This window comes from Thunnus thynnus, chromosome 11, assembly GCF_963924715.1.
Source record: "Thunnus thynnus chromosome 11, fThuThy2.1, whole genome shotgun sequence".
In the NCBI taxonomy this organism is placed as follows: domain Eukaryota; kingdom Metazoa; phylum Chordata; class Actinopteri; order Scombriformes; family Scombridae; genus Thunnus; species Thunnus thynnus.
Window position 1 is genome coordinate 25,486,670 of NC_089527.1, and position 21,033 is coordinate 25,507,702.

At 40.5% G+C, this 21,033-nt stretch overlaps 1 protein-coding gene across 11 annotated transcripts in view; it reads right to left on the bottom strand.

The window, feature by feature from the left end:
• Positions 1-1,606: 1,606 nt before the first annotated feature.
• caska (calcium/calmodulin-dependent serine protein kinase a) overlaps positions 1,607-21,033 on the bottom strand; it is a 122,476-nt gene continuing 103,049 nt past the window's right edge. For 4 of the 11 annotated variants that reach the window (XM_067604118.1, XM_067604114.1, XM_067604119.1 and 1 more), the window contains 14 exons: positions 19,997-20,185; positions 19,822-19,900; positions 19,053-19,138; positions 18,840-18,908; positions 15,320-15,388; positions 14,545-14,580; positions 12,361-12,402; positions 11,605-11,801; positions 11,309-11,424; positions 5,825-5,905; positions 5,663-5,743; positions 5,375-5,577; positions 5,214-5,297; positions 1,607-3,315 (listed from right to left, as the gene is read on the bottom strand). In XM_067604118.1, coding sequence (XP_067460219.1) covers positions 3,139-3,315; positions 5,214-5,297; positions 5,375-5,577; positions 5,663-5,743; positions 5,825-5,905; positions 11,309-11,424; positions 11,605-11,801; positions 12,361-12,402; positions 14,545-14,580; positions 15,320-15,388; positions 18,840-18,908; positions 19,053-19,138; positions 19,822-19,900; positions 19,997-20,185 — 1,509 coding nt within the window. In that variant the 3' untranslated portion in view covers positions 1,607-3,138. The remainder of the gene's footprint in view (positions 3,316-5,213; positions 5,298-5,374; positions 5,578-5,662; positions 5,744-5,824; positions 5,906-11,308; positions 11,425-11,604; positions 11,802-12,360; positions 12,403-14,544; positions 14,581-15,319; positions 15,389-18,839; positions 18,909-19,052; positions 19,139-19,821; positions 19,901-19,996; positions 20,186-21,033) is intronic. The other 7 variants (XM_067604117.1, XM_067604122.1, XM_067604121.1 and 4 more) reach the window with 3 other exon arrangements.

The following is a 21,033-nucleotide window of genomic DNA, read 5'->3' on the forward strand; positions in this document are numbered from 1 at the left end:
ACCTTTTCAGCTATCAAGAAAATGGCTCATTTTAATTGGGTTATGTCACCATGGTAACCGATGTTGCATGGCTACTGTAGGTATTAAAGAGCACAAAACAATATTTTTGTAAATCAGTAGAATTAATTTGCTTTAGGACTGAAATGATTAGATTGACAGAAAATTAATCAGCAACTATTTAGACGACTGGTTAATCAAAGTAATTCTTAAAGCAAAAATTAACTGGTCCCAACTTCTCAAGTCTCAGTATTTGCTGGTTGTCTTCCTCACTTTTAATCAAGAGAAAACAAGCATTTTGTCAACTGTATTCTGACAGTTTACAGATCAAACAATTAACCACATTTTTATTTTGTTGTATGTAAATTATTATTGTGTCTTTGACATACCACTGTACTGTTTGTTATATATTGTACTTGTGTTGATTGCAGCTGTATGCAACACTGTTGTATATCTCATATTAATAAAAAAAATTGGCAGATTAATCATTGACAATATGAAAAAATATTCGTAGCAACCGTACTTATGTCAGAAATAGAAGGAATGTTTAACACAACCTCTTGTAGACTCTGGGATCAAAACAGATAGAAGTTATCACACTAACAGAATAATGAACAGTGATTGAAGTAGGTGCATATTGAACTGCAATATGTTTCTTTGATTTCAGATTTAGATTTTACACTCTTATTCCTTCCTTGCAGCTCAGCATAACATGAGGCAGCTTTGTGAGTATTAAATCTTTTTAGACTCAATGAGATAATAATTGTAAAGTATTTTCGTTTATTGTAACTGATCTACAAAATATTATATAATATTATATATAATAATATATATATAATATTAATATAACTAAACATTAACATGTAAGCAGTACTTTAATGTTGTAGCTGGTTGATGTGGAGCTGATTTTAACTGCTTTATATATATATATTTTGGGTAGTTTAACCTATTACATGCATCATATTTTATAAACCAATCATGTTTTGTATCTAAAATCTTAATCTCAGAAGTAATTTATGTAGCATAAAATGAAAATACTCAAGAAAATATGAATACCTCAAAATTGTACTCAAGTACAGGACTTGAGTTAAGTGTATTTAGTTTCGAGCAGAAACAATTACTTCATTAATTGATGGACAGAAAATTTACCAGCCACAATTATAATAATCTATTAATCCCGAAAAGTTCAGCAAGTGTGAATGTTTGCTGGGTTTCTTTAACTTTGATCATATTAAACTGAATATCTGAATGAAATGACTCATTATTTGGGGCTGTCGGACAAATCAAGCAATTCAAATAATATTGACTAAACCTTGAATTGAGAAAATCATCAACAGACTAATCAATAATGAAAATAATCATTATAATAAAGGCTGCAGCCTAAATTTAGTTACATCCCACCACTGCTTCTTCACAGTAGTTTGTTTATCACGAGACAAGAAAGCACCAAAACGTCACTGTGGAAACACTTCCTGCTTCAACCCAGTCATCAGTTAATAACCAGCTTTGATGAAAGCAGGTTTGCTTTGTGGTTCCTGGACTTTAGGTTGTTAATGTCAGTTTGCATGCAAATGTGCAGTGGAAAAAAAAAGAAAAAGCCACTCGGATGTTAATTTTTCCAACACATAAAAGGAAATATATTTAAAAAATTGTTCAAACTGAAGTACTGTTATCATTGCAGAGTCATTTACACAAGGGCAGCTGTATGTCAGTCTGTCATATTCATATACATGGTTATTCTGATGCACACACTGCTTCCTCTTCCCTAGCAAAGTCGTCACCTTGCAGAATGAATGGTGTACACATCCTTTGCAGACAGTTACACAGTTGCAGAATAAAAATCAGCATTTCATCTCTCGTCAATTTTAAACTTGATTGAAACACCAGTAGTCTTGGACATCACATTTCTGAAATGGCAAATGAGGAATAAGGTGAAATTCTTCCTTTTTTTGTGTGCAGTATGACAAATCAAAAAGAGAAAAATCAAGACTTTTATTTGATTTTTTTTTTACAAACACATCTCACTACATGGTTGATCTTTTATAAATCTGTGGTTTAGAAATGTCACCTGAAATGCAAGGGATGTGCATAGGTGTCAAGTCAACATCTGGCTCCGTCGCTGTTTTTTTTTTTTTTTCTTGGCCCCTCTTGCTTCCCTTGGCTGAGTTCTTCCAAACAGCTGGAATGTTTTTTTGTTTGTTTTTTTTTAACATGTTTTTGTTTTATTCTTTTCTTTCTCGGAGGTTTACAGAGGGACACAAGGAACACTGACTGACTGACAGCATGGAAGCTTGCAAAATGTCCACATGCATGATTTACCTCATTCAAATCTCTAAAACACTTATGGATTTATTTAGAAGAGACAGTACCTGGTAGGTAGAAAGGTGCATGTGTGTGCATGGTGATACTGTTACTGTACCGGGATTAACAACAGGATAGAGTCGTGAGAGGATGTAAACCAGCGTTACGGCTTTTAAAAGAACAGGAATGAATAAATAATGAGGACCGGTGACGTGATCTATAGATGGGAAGACAGCAGTGTGTTTGTGTGCTTTTACTTCAGTCTGCTGATAGACAGAACACCTACAGTCAGTGTCCGTCTAGAGATGGTTTAGTACAACACCCAACAGGACTACGATGCAATGGAGGGATGGTGGCGGAGACGTGGGAAGCTAGCAGTGCACCAACATGGGAGGACGGGACACAGTACTGTCTCTTTAAAACAAACATCTACAAAAATGTTGCCTCCTAGCTAGTACAGACATGACAATATTCATTTTTACTCTGTTTTTATACAACACTATGACTAGGTTGTCTGTAAGGGCAAGAGTCCGAATGGCCGCTGCAGGTGTTTGTGCAGTGTTCAAGAGGATTTCGGTTGAATGCTGTGGTCGCTTTCACAGTACGCTGAGGGTGTTTTCGATCAAGTGCAGTGTAGAGAGAGGTTTCCCATTGTTTTTTGTTAATTGTTTTTTTGTTTCTTTATTATTTTGAAGAGGGAATGATGGGAGTTTGGCCGACATGTTGTTGCTGGGAAGGGAGAAGGAAGAGCAGAGAAAGAGAGAGAGAGAGAGAGAGAGAGAGAGTAATGGAGGCGGAGGAGAAAAGAAGGAAGGAGGAGGTGTAGTTCAGGGCTGCAGGTCAGTAGACCCAGGACACAGGCACCCACTGGCTGGTGGTGCACACCAGATCAATGGCCTCCTCCAGGTGCCTGATGGTCTCATCGATCTCATTGTTGATGATGGTCTGGTCAAAGTAGTGGGCGTAAGTCTTCTGCAGGATCTCGGACTCCTTCTGCAGCCGCTGGAGAGACTCGTCCTGCAGGAGGAGGAGGAGAAACAAAGGGTGTTAGACACTGATGAAGGAACAGAGACGGAGGGATGAAAGCGCATGCAGGACTGGAAGAGAACCTCTTAAGGTCCCTACACACTGTATTCACACTAACTTTGATTAAAACTCTCTAGTTGCAGCTTTTTAAAAGTGAGGATGTGCCACTTGTCTGTTTTTTATCATAAAAAATAGATACTTTGAGGTTTTTAGACGGTTGGATGGACAAACAGCTTGGACTCTGGAAAATTGTGCAAAAAACATTTCTTACTGTTTTCTGACTTTTTTTTTTTTTTTATAGAGAAATAGTTTAAAAATAGAAATAAATATTTACATATTGATTGATAATGAATTATTGTTGCAGCACTAATTCTCACAATGATCTGCTACCTATTGATCCATCATTTCGTCTATAAAATTAAACAAGTAATCAGTAAATATTAAAAAATGGCAACGTCTTCAAATGTCTTTTGTCCGGCCATCAGTCCAAAAACCCAAAGATATTCAGTTGACGTTACGTTACTGTAAGACAAAGACGATTTGAGAAGCTGGAACCAGCAAATATTTGGTATTTTTACTTTAAAAAAAGTCTAAAACAGTTATTCGAATGTCAAAATAGTTCTTGATTCATTTTCTGACACTCCGCTAGTCGTTGCAGCTCTAGAAATATGGCATAAAATGATGTGGAACATTTGGGCCGATGTGCCATTTTTTAATATTTGAAACAAAGGTGTGCGAGTCCTGCAGCCAATATTTTGTTGTTACTGTTATTTTATTCTACATTCATGGTTTTGCTGCATTGTCAAAGCATGTGTATATTTTTTTTCTATTTACATTGTGGCAACAGATTTTTGTAGACTCATCATGTGTATGACATGCAGTGCACCTGCTGGGCACCAGTGATCTCACAGTGTGTAAGGACCTTTACTATGCAGAAGAGAAGTGTCCGAGAAAAGAGAAAAAACTAACCACTAGAACCACAGAAACTATGGATATAAATGCTCCCTAAAACATATGACAAGGCATACACACACATAATTAAAACTAACACTACATAGTCGCTATCCTGTCAGGTTGTACTTACTGGCAGCGTTCGACACCACCTGGGCATCTGAGGGGAGTGCCAAAGAAACAAATGCATGCAGCGTGCAAAAATAAACGAGTGCAGAGAGGAATGAGAGGCGAACATGAGAGAAGAAGAGACAGAAAGAGCGGCCGCCGGGCCACATGCATGCTTAGTGATGGATGTGCTTCATGTAATGACTTTGCTGAGTCAGAGATGTCATTTATTGTGATTTGGTATTTCACTATCCTGTTAGGCATCAATATTACATTAGCAGGTTTTATTATGTTTTTACAGCTTTCAAAGAAACACTGTCTGAGTTTAAGGATAAGGATGGTGTTAGTCTATATTTTTCTTGTCAACACATCCCATGAAGAAACCAAGTTTCACAATAGTTTCTGTCTTCCCTACTCTGTCTGTCTGTGACACTCAGCACCGAGCCCATCTGTTCCTTCTGAAGATGAAACTCTTTAATCACAAATGTATAGTTTCATATATATATATATTTTTTTTAAAAAGGCAGCAGCTGGCCTCTGTAGTTTTTAGCCAATGTGAACAGGAGGAAATGGTGCATTTGTTAAGGACTATTTTTTGTCCTAGTTAGCACTGTATGTTGAACATGTTGTGCAGTGCAACACTGTGGCTCATTGATGTGTTGTTGTACGATGGAGCTCTATGGCAACACAGGTGATATTTGTTAGTAGGATGAGTTCATCGTTTGGTCTTTTCATGGTATTTGTTGACACCAAGAAAAATATATTGTAGAATATTGACGGCGTTATCCTTTAAAATGTTTGATAAATGTGAGTGTTTGGTATATTCCTACCTCATTGATGCCTGGTGTGATCGTTGGTGCAGCAATAAAGACGACGTATGGTGCGAACTCTGCTGTCCGCAGGACCTTCAGGGCCTGATGGAGAACAGCTGTTAGTGGTCAACATGTACCTAAATATGCCTGCATGCACATTCAAGCCTAAAAATACACACCTGAGGTTCCACATCAAGTATAGCTATAAGTCCCTGTTGGTGGATCTTCCGAATGGTCTCCAGTCGTGTCCCGTACATGGCGTCCTCATGGCTGCCGTACTCCAGGTACTCATTGTTGCTGATGTCCTGCATCATCTGGTCGTGGGAAACAAAGTAGTAGTTCTTCCCGTTCTCCTCATCCTTCTTTGGAGGTCTGGTTGTGTCTGGGGGACAAAAAGAGAGAATTAACATTTCCAACAAACAGTCATTGTAATTCTGCGGAGACTTTTGAGTTTTGATGCATCTTACGTGGGATGGGGTAGGCAAATCTGTCGGGGTGTTTGGTTATGAGTGTGTTCTTGATGTGTCTTCTGCCCACTCCATGAGCACCTGACAAAGACACACACAGTCAGCCAATGAGGTCAGTTACAGTTTGAAGGCAGACGTCCACGTTTGTGCTGTTGTACTCACCTAACAAAACTAGTGTTTTCCTCTTGAAAGCAGGAAGCTTCACAACCTCTTCATATGTGACAAGATCTAGTTGGTCAAACACTGGAAGTGAGAGAGAGAAAGAGTAAGAGGATGTGGAGAGTAGTGTGCTGGGACAAACAAAAGGCAGAGAGCTCTAAACAGTGTGAGGGGAACAGTGCGTACTAAAGAGTCTGAAACACATTTGGTAACTACGGTTTGCGGTGAAGAGAAGAGGAAGTTGGGTCACTTGTCAAATCAAAGCAGATTGAAATATCTCATGGCAACAGGCCTGATGCCAAAACAGTGACTGGAAATGAGAACCTAGAGAGCTGAGATGATGACTATGAAACTAAGTTTCCTTTAAAATGACCTCTGTGCTTTCAGACGAAGTGGACCTGAGTAAGCAGTAATTCATCCAGTGAGATGAGATGAACAACTGAATACAGGCTCATGTGCTGATATGACCCACCACATCTGGCAGGGACATTTCTGCTTAGATGAATCCAGTCTTCTTGCAGTTCACTGTCATTGTTGTTAATGTGTTCATAGATTTAGTTATTAAAACTAAACGAGAGAAGAATGAGTCAAATTGGACTGAAAGGAAGAAACCTTGACTGTTGATATAATATTCCAAAAGAAAACCTTCTGAATTAATGTAATTAAAAAGTATCATCCAGTGTAAAGTAGTGCTGAAACATTAGTTGAATAATTGATTATTTGACAGAAAATAAATGAACAATTTTGATTTTCCAAGTGACAGTGAGTCTTTTTTTTTTTTTTTTTGACGGTAAAATGCCAAAATAAACTTTTACAAGCTTCACAATTATGCATATTTTCTGCGTTTTATTCTTCTATGACAGAAAACTATTTAGTCTTTATTAGTATTTTGGACTGTGGATCAGACTAATCAAGCAATTTCAATTAGGGCTTTGGGAAATTATAATGAGCACTTTTCACTATATCCTGACATTTTATAACACAAACAGTTAATTGAGAAAATAACAGGCAGTGTGATCGATAATGAAAATAATAGTTAGTCGAGCCCTCGTTTAAGGCAATGAATGTGGGGAGATGACAAAATGAACTAAAGAAATCTTACAAAGAAAAACAAAAAAACAAGAACAAGAGAGATTACTAATTCAAACAAGGACATGAAAAGTTTACTTGACTAGCTCTGTGTGCTGAGCAGCTTGTGCAGCTTTATGGGGTTATGCTGGATTATCTAAATCCACTTTCTCCCAAAATTTAGACAGATTACCCATCGAATTTCTCAGCAGCTGCTTGTCTGACTTGAATTTGGTTTGTTAATGCCACCTTTCTGCTAAAAATGTTTGTGAATTTTGTTAGATTATCAGGATGAATTTGTGAGTAAAACATTTGAGGACTACGACTAACAATTATTTTCATTATCAATTAATCTGCCAAATATTTTCTCACATATTCAAATTGCTTGTTGAATCCAACAATCAGTGTAATTAAAGAATCCACATCAAATGAGACATGAGTGGCAGGCAAGCACTACTAAAGCGTTCAGTCCATTCAGTCCTCATCGACTCCAAATCTCTGGTCGGCCGTCGCTGTTGCCAGAACCAGCTGTGTGTCAGCAGCAGCTCCTGAGCAGCTGAGAGGACAGCCTCCATGATCAGGAATCCATGAAACTGATTCATTTATTTTATTACACCTATAATGAAACTGGAAAGGCCATAGCAAAACTTGGGGCGTTGATCAATCATTACAGATACCCTGAATAAGTTCACAGCATAGACAAGAATTGGAGCGTCGGTGTGGATTGATACATTTGATAAATTTGCATATCTGTTCTATGAGAAGGGCGAGTGGCAAATGCTATTAAGCCCCAAAATATTCAGTTTACTGTGATAAATAAATCTTCACACTAGAGAATCACGGCCCAGCAAGAGTTTGATATTTTTATTTAAAAATGACTAAAATAGTTCCTGATTAATTTACTGTTGACTGTTACCTTATTCATTAACGTACTTCTTAAGGATGAGGTGACTTAAGTTACGTTTGTGCAATTGTTGACTTCTAAATTAACTCAAAGGTAACTTTGAAACTTATTGTCTCAAGTGACTTTATGCAACTGGTCACAGATGATTTATGTTGTGTCCTAACTTAAGTAACAGCACAAAGGATACAGTTTCACTTCAGTGTCATGTTGTCTATATAAACAGACTTTAAGTCAATGCTGAGTAAGACTTTCCAAACATTTCTCTGTGTGACTAAACACAGAAGGGAATAAATCAGGTAAATTGCAGGTTGTGTGACGTCTGTGGCTCGGAGCATATCACATGTTGACTGTACAATGTGTTCTTAACCTCTGCAACATGAGCCTCCATGCAGCGACCATCTCAGGGAGCTGACAAGTGAAATACAATACCCACAAGTCACTGGGTTGTCTTGTGCGACAGGCGGCTGCAGACCAGCTGCTACTCAGACTGGCGGTGAATGATTGTTTGAAGTTATGGACTGCACAGAGTGAAGGGCAGAAACTGTATGGACTGAATATGTCAGTAAATATCAAAGACTTGAGTGTTAGGTTGCTATTTACATTACTGTCCGTCTCTGCTAATGAGCACAACTAGACCAAACTTGGGTTAGGATGAACATCACAGCACACAGTGTCTGAAACACACACACACACACACACATACACACACACACACACACACACACAAAGCTACACGGTTTCAATTTTGTCTCAGCCTTCTGTTGTTTTTTACATTATCAACAGAAACAAAACTGAAACACTGGCAGTGACAGCTGATTTAATCTACAGGGATTGATAAAATAAATAGCGAGGAGAGAGTGAGTGAGAGAGAGAGAGAGTAAAAGACAGAAGAGGAGCTGAGCGCTGTCACTGTTGTTACTTACATGCAGAGAGGCCGTTCAGTAGGAGAAAGCGAGAGAGATGAACAGGAGGGGTCATAACATGGTTCGGTTACAACAGCAGAATTACAAAACGTTACACACAAACAGCAAGATACAACAGCTGGGCAGATGTGCTGCACTGCACAGTGCCGACAATGGAGATGGAAACACACTGTATACTGTTGTTGTTGCTGTTCACACCAGCTGGTGGTACGTCACTGTGTGCACGCTGCGGAGCTGCTGGTGATGGTGGTAACATGCGCTGTCACCAGCAGCACCACAGAGCCAGAGACAGACTGTGATCAGTTAGTACGAGGGTTGAAGGTTTTACTATAACATCCTGGGAAAACCAAGGTCTTTTGTTGGAAGTGAAGTTTGACTATTTTTAAATTTAGTACTATGTTTCAGTAGAACAACTCCTCTTAGTATCGTTGAGGCAGAAAAAACAATGTCGACCATGCTCCACCTGTTGAATGCCACTCCGCTCTTTGATTTGTTGAAGTTTTTATTTACAGATTTTTCCATTTCAGTCCCACTTAATATAAATATTTTTGCGACACAGCTGGACTGTAAGCTGCCATTTTAGCAGGAAAGGAAATGGGAAGAAACCATTGCAGATTTGATCCAGTTATATCATCTATTTAAGATTGGGTTTTTGTATTTAGCTACAACATGTGTTAGCATTAATAAGCATAAATAGTCTTCAGTACATGAACACCCAACCACACATGCTAAAAATCCTGGATTCACGCAGGTATTTTTTTCCAGAAAAAGGAAGAACATTTTCATAAGAATCCCTGGAAAATAATCAGGATCTCAATACACCACATTCAACCCTCGGTACTAATGGACACTGAGTGAGGAAATAGGATAAACTCTTGAGATTATGAATCTAATAACATTACATGTGAGTGATGAGTGACATCATGGTGAAGACATGGTATTTACCATTTCTGTTAAAATACCAGATGACTCTGTCTGTATCACATGCATTCATGCTCCTATAAAGACATGACTATCATGTTCTGTGTTGCATGCTGTTGAATTAAGACTAATAGTTTAACTGGACATTAACAGATGTGTCAGCTGGGGTGTCAGGGTACACAGCTGGATAGACAACCTGAGATTTGGATGCACACACCCCCAAACATACTGTACACATGTAAACACATGCACATGGACAGACATAATGTTCAGTATTCAGTGTCCTCTCTGTCACATCATCAGGGCAGAATGTCTCACAGTATTATGAAATGTCTCTCATCCTTTTCATCTCATAATGCTGTGAGAACACCTGCATGTACAGATGTGACTTCTGTGTAAAAGACCCACTAAAAAGAATGAAGTCTTAGCGTGTTGCTGTTTATAAACTACAGCTATGCACATTACTGCAATGTGACCGTAATCACCTCTGCTGCTGTTCACAGTGCTAATTTGGAGGGACATGTAACATATAGACTATAGACTCCTGATACAGACACAGTGTGGTGATACACAATGGTGCACATTTTGTACTGAAGCTGTAAAACTACGTGTACATGAGCTACAGATATCTGACACCTCAAAGTCTGTCTGTATGTTTTATCCGCACCCTTCACCCTTTGCACTTGTCTTTGCTCTAAACTTGATGACCCTAAAACCTTATTTCAGTGATTCCCAACCCTTACATTTCTCTTTTATGGCTTGTCTCACGCCTACTGTTCTTGAAATTGATATATGTCGACAAGTACTTACACAAATAATTAGGCCAACCAGAGAAAAGGCAACAAAACAGCAGAGTAGAAAACAATACAACATAAAATATTCTACAGATCAAAAAGGTTGAAGCCGCAGCTTACTGTTCTTACAATAAAAAAAATCTATTTGGCGTCAAACCTAACAGCATACAAAAACCCTTCCTACCACCTCCCTCTATCCCAACACTAAAGACACACACACACACACACTAACACACACACACACACACACACACACACACACACACACACACACACACACACACACCAATCTCCTCTCCCTCTGCCTCCTGTGTTAACTCAACAGTCACAGCTCTGGTGGCCGATACACGTGATGAGTTTTACCCCACAACAACCCAACCTAGTTACACAGCCAGACACATGGCAGTGATATTTGAGCAGTGTGCTGCATCTACTGTATGTCCACACACCACTAAACATATCTTCTGTTTATGCTACCCCTGGGCTGTTGAGATACTTTGCAACACACAAACATGTTATTTAAAACTATGGTAGACTGGTGTCTGTACCAGTGAGCTGCCCACATTGCCCTGAATTGCCCCCTGCGCTCATATAAGATTTCTGCCACACTGGCAGCTTTTCCTGTCGTTCCTGGCTGTGGTTCTGCTACTGGAGATGAACGCTACAAGATCCTGTTACGTACAAGTTCCACCTACACAAACAGATGGACGCACAGACACGCAGACATGTACAAGCCCACATGCTCAGACTCGTGTGAATGAAAAGTGCATGCATGTAGGGGGGCGTGATGGGATTGACCAACGTTCAGACATCTGCAGCATGTTGTTCGTGTGCACATGCATTTGGTTATGAAAGTGTGTGTCGGTGCATGGTGTACCTGCATTGTGCTTTGCCAAATACTTGTCTTTGTACTGCTTTTTCTTCTTGCCAAACCAGGTACAGCTGGCCTGTTGCTCCTGCTTGGTCTTCTCCATGGCTATACACGCCACACGCCTGCCACACACACACACACAAACAAACACACACCGATATTGAGTTTAGTGGTTGATTTGGCTCAAGTATTGGGCTGTTGTAGTTGTGGGGAATCTGTGTCTCTGTAACTTCTGCAATTTGTTGGGAGTTTTATGTGTGATAAATGTGTCTTCCTGCAAGTGTGCTTCTCCTTTTTCTCACCACTCCTGCAGCTCTGGTGACGGGATGAGGCCTGCTGTGCCATTTTTTGTGTTCTCCAGCTTGCCCTGCCACCAGTTGTGGTCATCCTTGGAGATGATCTGGATGATGTCGCCCACACGGAAGCGAATGCCAGCCTCCTTGCAGGGAATAAGCTCGTCTTTGGAGGGGTCGTATTCAAACTGAGCCCTCACGTAGATCTGTGGGGAAAAGCAGAGAGGTCCCAGGGGGTGAGCTGGGTGAGCTAGCTGATGGATGGGTTGGGGTGGATGTGGTGGGATTTTCCGAAAAAAGGCTGTGGCATGTTTGAAACAGTGACTGGAATAAAGAGAGAAGTACAAAGAAGAGAAATGTGGCAGGCAGGAAGAGAAGAGAGGCCAGGCGATGTACATATCGTGACAGCTTTACTGAAGTAATGAACAGTGGGCTCTCAGGGGGGTGAGGGCACGGTGGTGTTATGGTTGCCAGGTTGGAAACTGGTTTCCACGGAAGAACTTTCTCCAGTGAGATGAACCCAGACACTGCTGGGCTATTAATGAGCCTCTCAACACACTGGTAATTATGGCACAGGCATTGTTTATGTGTCCATTAGTTGAAAACAACAGTAATTATCCTGCTTTACACCGTTTTTGACCACACAGACGTTTGTTGCTGTTTTCCTATCTAACACTATGTGAAAGTGAGCCGGTAGATAGACGTGCAGATGTAATTACTGTGCTTTTAGCTCTTTTTTGGGGGGTGGGAGAGGCTGTATCTTACCTTAACAGACATTATGTCCTTGATTGGAGGTCTGGATACAATCTAGGATTTGAAAGCATCACACACATCATGCAGCAAAAATGGCTATGCAATGTCTTAACAGCAGTATGCTTACCAAGGTTGGTGGAGGGGAGAAAGGTTGGGGGCGGGAGGGTGATAGGGATGAGACAGGACAAGGCTGAGGTGTTATAGACTCTTCTAGACAGACAGGAAGTGTGCTTACACTTTTTAAATATTTACTTCCTGGCATAGTAAACTATGAGATCATTCAATGGCACTGAGATCAGGCTCTGCGACAGAGAGGCTGCCAAGCTTTTGATGCACAACAGTGTGTTGTGGACTCTACTGCCCTCTGCTGGTTGGATCTGTTGTTGCTACAATCACAAGATCCTTAGATGCTACTTGTCCTCTGCTGGCAGCTCTTTTCAAAACATTAAAAAGGGTGTGAAATAATGATTTCGGGTGTGCCATGTCAGGTTGTCTCCAAGGAAATCAGTGGTGTTTGGAAGGTGCACACACATGAAGATAGAAATAAATCCTTCAAGAGTGTGATAGGATGAGATGACTATTGGTGAACATTGGTGAGGTTGCCCTTAACTCCTGTTCTCACCCCCAAATGGTACTGCAGCAGCCATGAATGCATATCTGAGTGAGGATCAGTGGTTAGGGGTGATCTGTAGGCTCTGCAGTGTTTAACAATGCCTGTGCCATTAGTACCATACATACACTTTAAGTGAGGGTAGTTATGCGCTACACTGACAGGCTGATGACACAATAGTGGTCACTTATATTGATTAAATCTACAGAGTGTTAGTTTAACATTACTGGGAGAACAACCAGGTAGAGGTCTTCACAAGTCCTCTAAACTTCTAGTAACCATGACTCGACCCGGACCAAGTAAGGTGTTGTTCTATTGCTGCAGTTCTTGGGCAACGGTTGTCAATATATGTCTGGTACTGGGGCATAGTCAGTCATTGTTAAAGTCTCAAATGTGAGGGGGATTTACTCAGTTTTATACAAATGTAAATTAAATATGTTTGGGTTTTGGACAAAAGAAGAAATCTGAAAGTATGTTATTTGGATCTGGGAACTTGTGAGGCAACTTGTGATTTTCTGATATTTTATAGACCAAGCAATCGATTAATCTTCCTGTCTGTGAAAATAATTTGCAGTTGCAGCTGTACCCACCATAATTATTGTAGGCGAGACAGAGGGTGTGAACTGTGAAGAAAAAATAACATGAATTGCAACTGTTTTCAACAGCAGCTGATTGTCTACTGTTGGAGCATCATGCTGCTCTCATTGTTCTCTATTTTGGTTTGGTTCTGATTATTATTTATATGGATTTATTTTGGCCTCTGACTGTGCTTGGGTCCCTTTTGGAAGATTAATTTACTGGTAGGCTCTTTGGGTTTTCCACGGGTCAGTTTCGGATTGGATCCACAATTTAGGACTTGTGGAGACTTCTACAAACAAATTATTAACTGCAGGAGTGTAATCTGTGTGTAGGTGCTGGATGTCATCATCCACTCTGCAGATGTCCACCACTGCAGTGACTTGTAATGTCTGTTTTGAAATATTGTTTTTGTCTGTGAGGAGCAGGTGTGGTTGTTAGGGAGAGCAGAGGAGAAGGAGAGTCATGAAGATGTCAGGATCTCTAGTTTCCTTTACCTTTTCCTTCCTCCAATTGGATTTACACAGACAGACAGATGTGTTTTTTGCATTATTGACATTCTGGATCTTTTCCTCTTGGACTTTGAAGGGAAGCATTATGTTCTCCAAATCAATAAAAAGTAATTTCCCAAAACAACGCTTAGTTTGAATCCAGCTGAACTGTGCTAAAAGCTGGACAGCTGCAGCCTGTTTTGGTGTAAATTACAGAATGTAATGTATTTTGGAGTGGGCCCAAAATCCAAAAATTTCTTTACTAAATGAGGTCAGACCTCAGCCATTCACATCATGAGTGACAGCTTGGGGACCAGTGAGCAGTGAGGTCTTGTAAATGAATCTAAATTATACCGAGGGACTGACCTCCACTTTGAATTAGAGAATGGGCTTTGTGAAGTGAAAAAGAAGGGAGTGTTAGAAAATCGAGACACATACACTTCTCAATCAGGGGAAGGATGCAAAGCGTCGTGTAAGGAGCTAGTGATTACGAGTGAGAGAGTGAGTGCTTTTATTCACCTGTCGACCTTTGGGCTGAATGGTGGATGGCAGGTCCTGTGGAAGTAAGCCATTGATGACAGAGAGACATGGTTCAGTGAGATACAATAGTTAGGCTAAAACAAAACAAACAAATAAAGAATTGATACATCTTGTTAAGAACATGAGAAATGCAAAAAGACAAGAGAGGATAGGAGAACAGAGTAATTCTCATCTGTTAAAGCAGATCTGGCTGTGGAGCAACCAAGCAAGCACAGAGCAAGCAAAGCAGCTGCAGCATCAGCACGACCACAGTGTCTGTCTGGAGCCTCGGCAGAGAACTGCAGAACCCGATCAGGTTTAGTGTGTGCGAAACGGAGCACAGAGTGTGTCCCCTGCACCATTGTGACCACAGGAGGCCTAGTGTGTTGTGTCAGCAACGAGGCACAGCACGCAGCAGGTTTTATGAGGCACACCAATTTGTTAACTGAGATATCGGACACGGGGGCCTTTGGCTCAAACAGATGAACAGGGAGAATGACACGGGATCGACGCGGGAGATCTGCAGTACAACCCGCCTACTGCTGTTTCTACTTCTACCACAATACACGACTCAAAATTAAACAGAAATAAACACAACCCATGATAAATGGACATCTGAACGGACAAACGGTTCAAGTGACACGAACATGTAAATATACCATGACAAATCAGCGTGATAAATGAGACGCACCGAAGGGGAGAGAGGAGAGAGAAATGGTTGTGGGTCTGTCTGTGGGGAGGGCGGAGGGGTTTTTCTGGGGGAAGGGGTCCTTACCAAGATAGAACTGTTAATGCTGGAGTGGCCATTGGCAGGGGACTGCCTGGAGGTGTTGGGGGACTCTTTCTGAAATAAGACACACAAGTCAGCAGCGCACAGCCACCACACACACAGACACACATACACAAATCTCACACAAACATTCATGAGCTCAGGTGGCCAGGTGGGTGCAAGGAAACACATATACACACACACACACATTCACATTTCTGGGCAGTGACCGTAGGTGATGGAGAGGGTAAATTTGTAAAACACAATAGAGACCCACCACAGTGCTGACGTAATGAAATGCGTCATCAAGACATGAGAGACAACATCATCATCAGCCCTCTAGCCTGCACGTCCTGACATCACCACAGGGGGGCGGTAGACTAACACTCGTCTCGAGCATCGCTAACAGAGACTTTCACAGCTCAAAGCCTGGAATAAAGATGTTTGTGCTCACAGAGCAGCTTCTGTGTGCTGGATGACCAAAAGAGATGAAATTAGAAAACAATATGTGCTAAATGTGTTTGTGGAATAATGTGATTGTGAATATAATGATCTGATAAAGATTTTTATCTGTGAAAGTGAAAATCAAGTGAAAACGTAGAAAACTGAAATATGAAATTTCTACATAGGTTATACAGGCACTATTTAAATTATAAGTATAAAAGTAATATTGAGTAATTATTGAGCATCTTAGCAAAATAATACTTCAAGTGAAATGACTGTGTATAAAATGATCATTCAAAATTCATTTGATGAAGAACTTAAGTTTGTGAATAATAGAGTTACAGTTGGTTGGCATTTCTCTGTACCATGAAAAAAATGCAAAACTCAAAGCTTGGCTGTGGTTTGTGTGCATTATGTCAAAAATGCTCTCTTGTGTTGCAACAGCAGTTAGCTGTCATTCACAGAGTTTTAGCCTAAATAAAGACAACCACAATAACCACGTTGTCCTAATGTTAGCATGTTTGCACTGGTTCCCAGTGTCTGTTCGAATCCATCTAATTATATATAAGCCTTTACATGGTCAGGCATTTGATTACATCAGTGCACTTTTAACTTCATACTGACTCAAAAAACCTTTTACATCACTGGATCAGGCTTTTCAGCCATGACAACAGACAATAAAGCTTTTGATTTACAGGCACTACAGCTTTATAACGTCTTCCAGTTTGTTTTGGTCTGCTGCCACTGTCTTTGTGTCCTAATTTCTGCTTTTTAGTCCTTGTATGCGGTGGTACTTATAGTACATTACATATCATGTTTTTGGAACATGCTTTCCCCTGCAAAACTCTGCATGGGTTCCTATATGAGTTATAATACAAGAGAAACTCCACATGGGCACATAGCACGGTTGGTCTACCTTAATTACAAAACATCATGAAACCACAAAGATCGACAGAGCCGCCTACCATCAGGAGGAAGACAATGACCTCTATATTTACAATAAATCAATGAATATCAATCAATAATCCACTGAGCAGCCAACAGTGGGTAAATACATATAGTATAACTGATCATAAGACAATTGTTGTGCACGTACTGTGTGGCCCATTACAAATAGTGATCAAAGACATTACATGATCATTTAAAAAGTCTTTCTTTAATCAAATTAAATATTGCAGTTCAAAGTTCATTCTTGACCTTGGAAATAATCTTGAAGCTTTCAATCATGTGATACGATTAAAAGCTCCAGAAAAGCCACTAAATGGACCTTATTTTGAGAAAGTTCTATTAAATTAACTATTAGCTATTGGATTATTTTAGAAGCTGAGGGACACAACAGAGCTCTTACTCTGTAATTGCACGCTATTTACACACATGTTCCCTCTTCCTTCTTTTAATGAAGAAAGAGGAAGGAAACTGAACATTACCATTCATAAAATTATCCTATCTCCTCTTCATCAGTGGATGTTTGTGTGATCAATTATTGATCACTCACTGATTACACACATACTCATCTTTGTTCTCCTACAGGCCTTTTCTCAGTTTTGCCATTTTCCTTTTCAAACTGCATGCAGTATGTGAATAAGGACAGCTGGTCCTCCTGTCAGTCATTAAATGTGTGTGCCAGCTCATGATCACATTCATTTCAAGTCTTTTGGTCGTCCATTTTTATCCACGTGTTTAGGGGCAGAAGGCATCAGTGAGTTTCTGTGATATGTTTGTATCTTTAAGTCTCTGTGTGTAAGTGAGGGTATATCAGCAGCTGTTTATATAAGGGGTAGACAACATAACAGAACCGCTGTACAAAACAATAGCTCTGCAGTGCATATTCATTTGGTGAAGCTCATAGTGTTTGTTTTTTTGTCAAGAGTGAATTAGGTGCTGATTTAAAGCAGTAATGATTGATTTGTTTTGCCTGGTTGGGCAGTAAACACAAAATTGACAATTCACCTTATAACATATTGAATGAAAACGGTTGCTTATGTAAACTTTCAGCAGAAACGGAGCAATATTAGCACTCACTTGGAGTTGAGTCTCTAGCCACCTGACAAATGTTCAATAATGATTGTGTTTATGTCTCCAGCAACTCCTGAAAGAAATATCTGTCTATTTATTTGCCAGCTTTAGCTTAGTTTTGTTCACCAGCTAATCATTAACATTGTCTGTCTGCTGTTTGGTGCTGAGCAGGTGGTGACAGTGGATTTATCAAAGCTTTCCCACTGAAAAAATGTTGATGAGACCAGTGAAAGTGAACAAACAGAGTCATGCTGCTGGTCGTAAAACCAAAATATTGAGCTGAAAGACACACTAAAAAAGGTTGAAGGTTCAAGTTTTTTGCTGGATGACCGCCGCGTTATTTAGCTGAGCCCTCAGTGGTGGCGCCCCCACTGTGTCAACGTACTGATCTCGTTCAAATGAACAGGAGGGCTGCGTTTTTTCATGCAGAGCTGATGTCAGTCTGAATGCCCCCTAAAGCTCCATGAAGCTCAGGAAAGCTGCATAGTCAGATTCATTTTATCCAGTATTAATATAAATATTATTCAAATATACAATATTAATATTGATGAGTGTTTCTGAGGCTGTAGTTTAGGATTTGTAAGACTTTCTCTTTATATATACATTAGCATTGTTGATATTATAACTGATGCACCAATCTCAACAAAAGCCAGACATTATGAGCTTTGGTACTGACAGCAGAGCCATTGAATTTTAAGGTGTTTCTGTTATTTTGTCCACACCTGTAGTGTGTGAGTGTGTCTACAGGTGGGTGGGATCACACAGAGAGGTGTTGCTCATTCCTGGACCAGAGGGGGGAGAGGAGGAGTTCCGGTATCTTGGTTGTGAAATTGGTGTGCTGAATATCTGACCCAGCCCCAGCAAAACACAGCAAAACACACACACACACACACACACACACATACGCAGAACACACACAGTACACCCCACACACACACACACACACAATATAATTAGGTTACACGCATACACACGCTCAGTGACCAGGCGAGCGGTTAGTAACCAGATCAAGGGCTCATGATTCGCAGTAAAGAGGAAGAGGAAGAGGAAGAGGAGGCGGTGTTACCTCACACGAGGAGCCCTGTGTCCGATAACTTGGCACTATTTTAAAGGTGATGCTGCCTCGCATCTCCCTCTGTGGAGAAACAAGCAAATATTATCTTATCTTCACTTCAGCTTGTGACATTTTGCAGATAAAGAGTAATGTAGAGATACACTTAAGTATGTGCTTACAGTCATAAGCAAACACACACAAACACACACACACACACACACTCACCAGCATCTTCTGCAGCTGCTCAACAGTCTGGTTGGCCACACTGATGCCGTTGATCTCTCTAATCTCATCTCCTACATGCAACGTTCCTGATAGGGAAGCAGAGAATAAGTAGGGAGAAATGAGAAGAGAAATGTGTAATCCAACTTTCCTCCTCGTTACAGAGCCACAGTATATTTCATTAGCCTTTGTTGTTCTTTTCCCTGTTGAAAGAACAGTACAGGGAGTCTTTGTAATTGTGGTGGCTTTCCAATAAGCACAACTGGAGATTAATTATGCTATAGTCACAATAGAGACCAAGTGTTTCAACCACAACAGCAGAGACAATTCAGCTGCTGAAATGTCTGGAAAAATGGATGCATATACAAAGGCTTATCAACGTGTTTGTCTCCTCTTTAAGAAAAGTTGGTGTTTCTTTTGTGTATCCTGACCGTCCTTTCAGAAGACTTGAAGAGGAACTGAAAAAACTCTGTTCTATTTCTGCTTCCTGTAGATTTACATGAATAATAATATAATACTTTACTGCAAACTATAACCTATTATTTAAATTAAATAAATTATTGAACCGACCAGGCACAAGTGGTGCATCAGTATACAGGAAATAGTCAAACTGAGGCTGTGTTTTAATAAATGCCACTAAACTTCTCTTCTTCTGCTGTGGCAAATTTGACTATATTACAGGATGTTGTTCTCTGGTCAAAACTTATACAGTGCCCTTTATCAAGATGTAGAGTGTGCAGTAAATGTCAGTTGTGAGAGAGAAAAAGTGTACCTTGTCTATGTATCATTCCCCCGTGCATTATCCTTGCCACGATGCAGTGGTTTGAGTCATTCATCTTCAGCGTGATACCCTACATCCATGAACACAGGCAAATCTGGAGTCAGTGGATGAAACAAACACAACAGGTCTTAACAAAGCCGTACAGTAAACGTGTGAAACTGTGTACCATGGGCTCGTCTGTGTTCTTCTGGAACTGGACCAGGCGGACTCTGGTGACGTTCTCCAGGTCCATATCTCCGTTGGTGCTCTCAGGGGAGTCCCCGTTCAGGTAGGGCGAGGTGGGTGGAGGTGTCACCCTCAGAGCCTCGTCGCTGTAAACTTCGTGGGCCACCACGTCGTGGGCCTGCAACAAGGCCTGTGGTCACACATGCAAACACAGAGTTAGACTGGAAACAAATACAGAACAATGTGCGTGACTACAGTGGTGTCTGGAATGATGAGGCACGCTGGCTACAGTTCAGGGTCGAGTGGCACAGAAATGCAAGACAGTGCAGTTATGGTTGGGTATGACCAGAATTGACAGAATAAAGTCAAGCCAGAGACACTGACAGCCTTTCCTTTTTTTATTTGGGGTCATCAGAACCTGCATCCTCCAACTGTGCTGGCAAAATGTGTTTTTTTGTCCCGCTATCTGTCTATGAACTATTATCACCCAATATATATCGGCACAGTCGATTTATTGGTGGGGCTCTGATTAAAATGATATTAAAAATTACTGGGCAGATGTTATGTTAAGGTGCAGTTACGACAGGTTAAGGTGCAGTTTTCCTCGTCATTCATCTCAAGGAAGAACGTAGAGTCATCTTCATTTGCCTTGTTTGTTTTACGCACAGTATAAACTAATTGAATGTGAAATGGCAAGGGTCTCCAAAGTCCAGCCAGTTTGAGAGAGGAGGTAGGACTGACCTCTCATTCAGAAAATACTGTTAATATCCTTATTTATGTAACTTAATGACAAAATGCTAGGACACTGCAAGAACACTCATTACCTTATTCAGCCAACGACCTTGCAAAGGCCTGCAAGACATCACAAACTACAGAAGAACATCCCCTCCTGCTGAGGCAAATCATCACACCTCAGGCAACCCCCCGATACTCAAGACATGTGTAGAGGATGTGAGCTGTCTCTTCCAGAGACAGAAAACCAGGAAAGCACCGGGTCCAGACAATGTCTCCCCCTCCTGTCTTAAAGCCTGTGCTGAC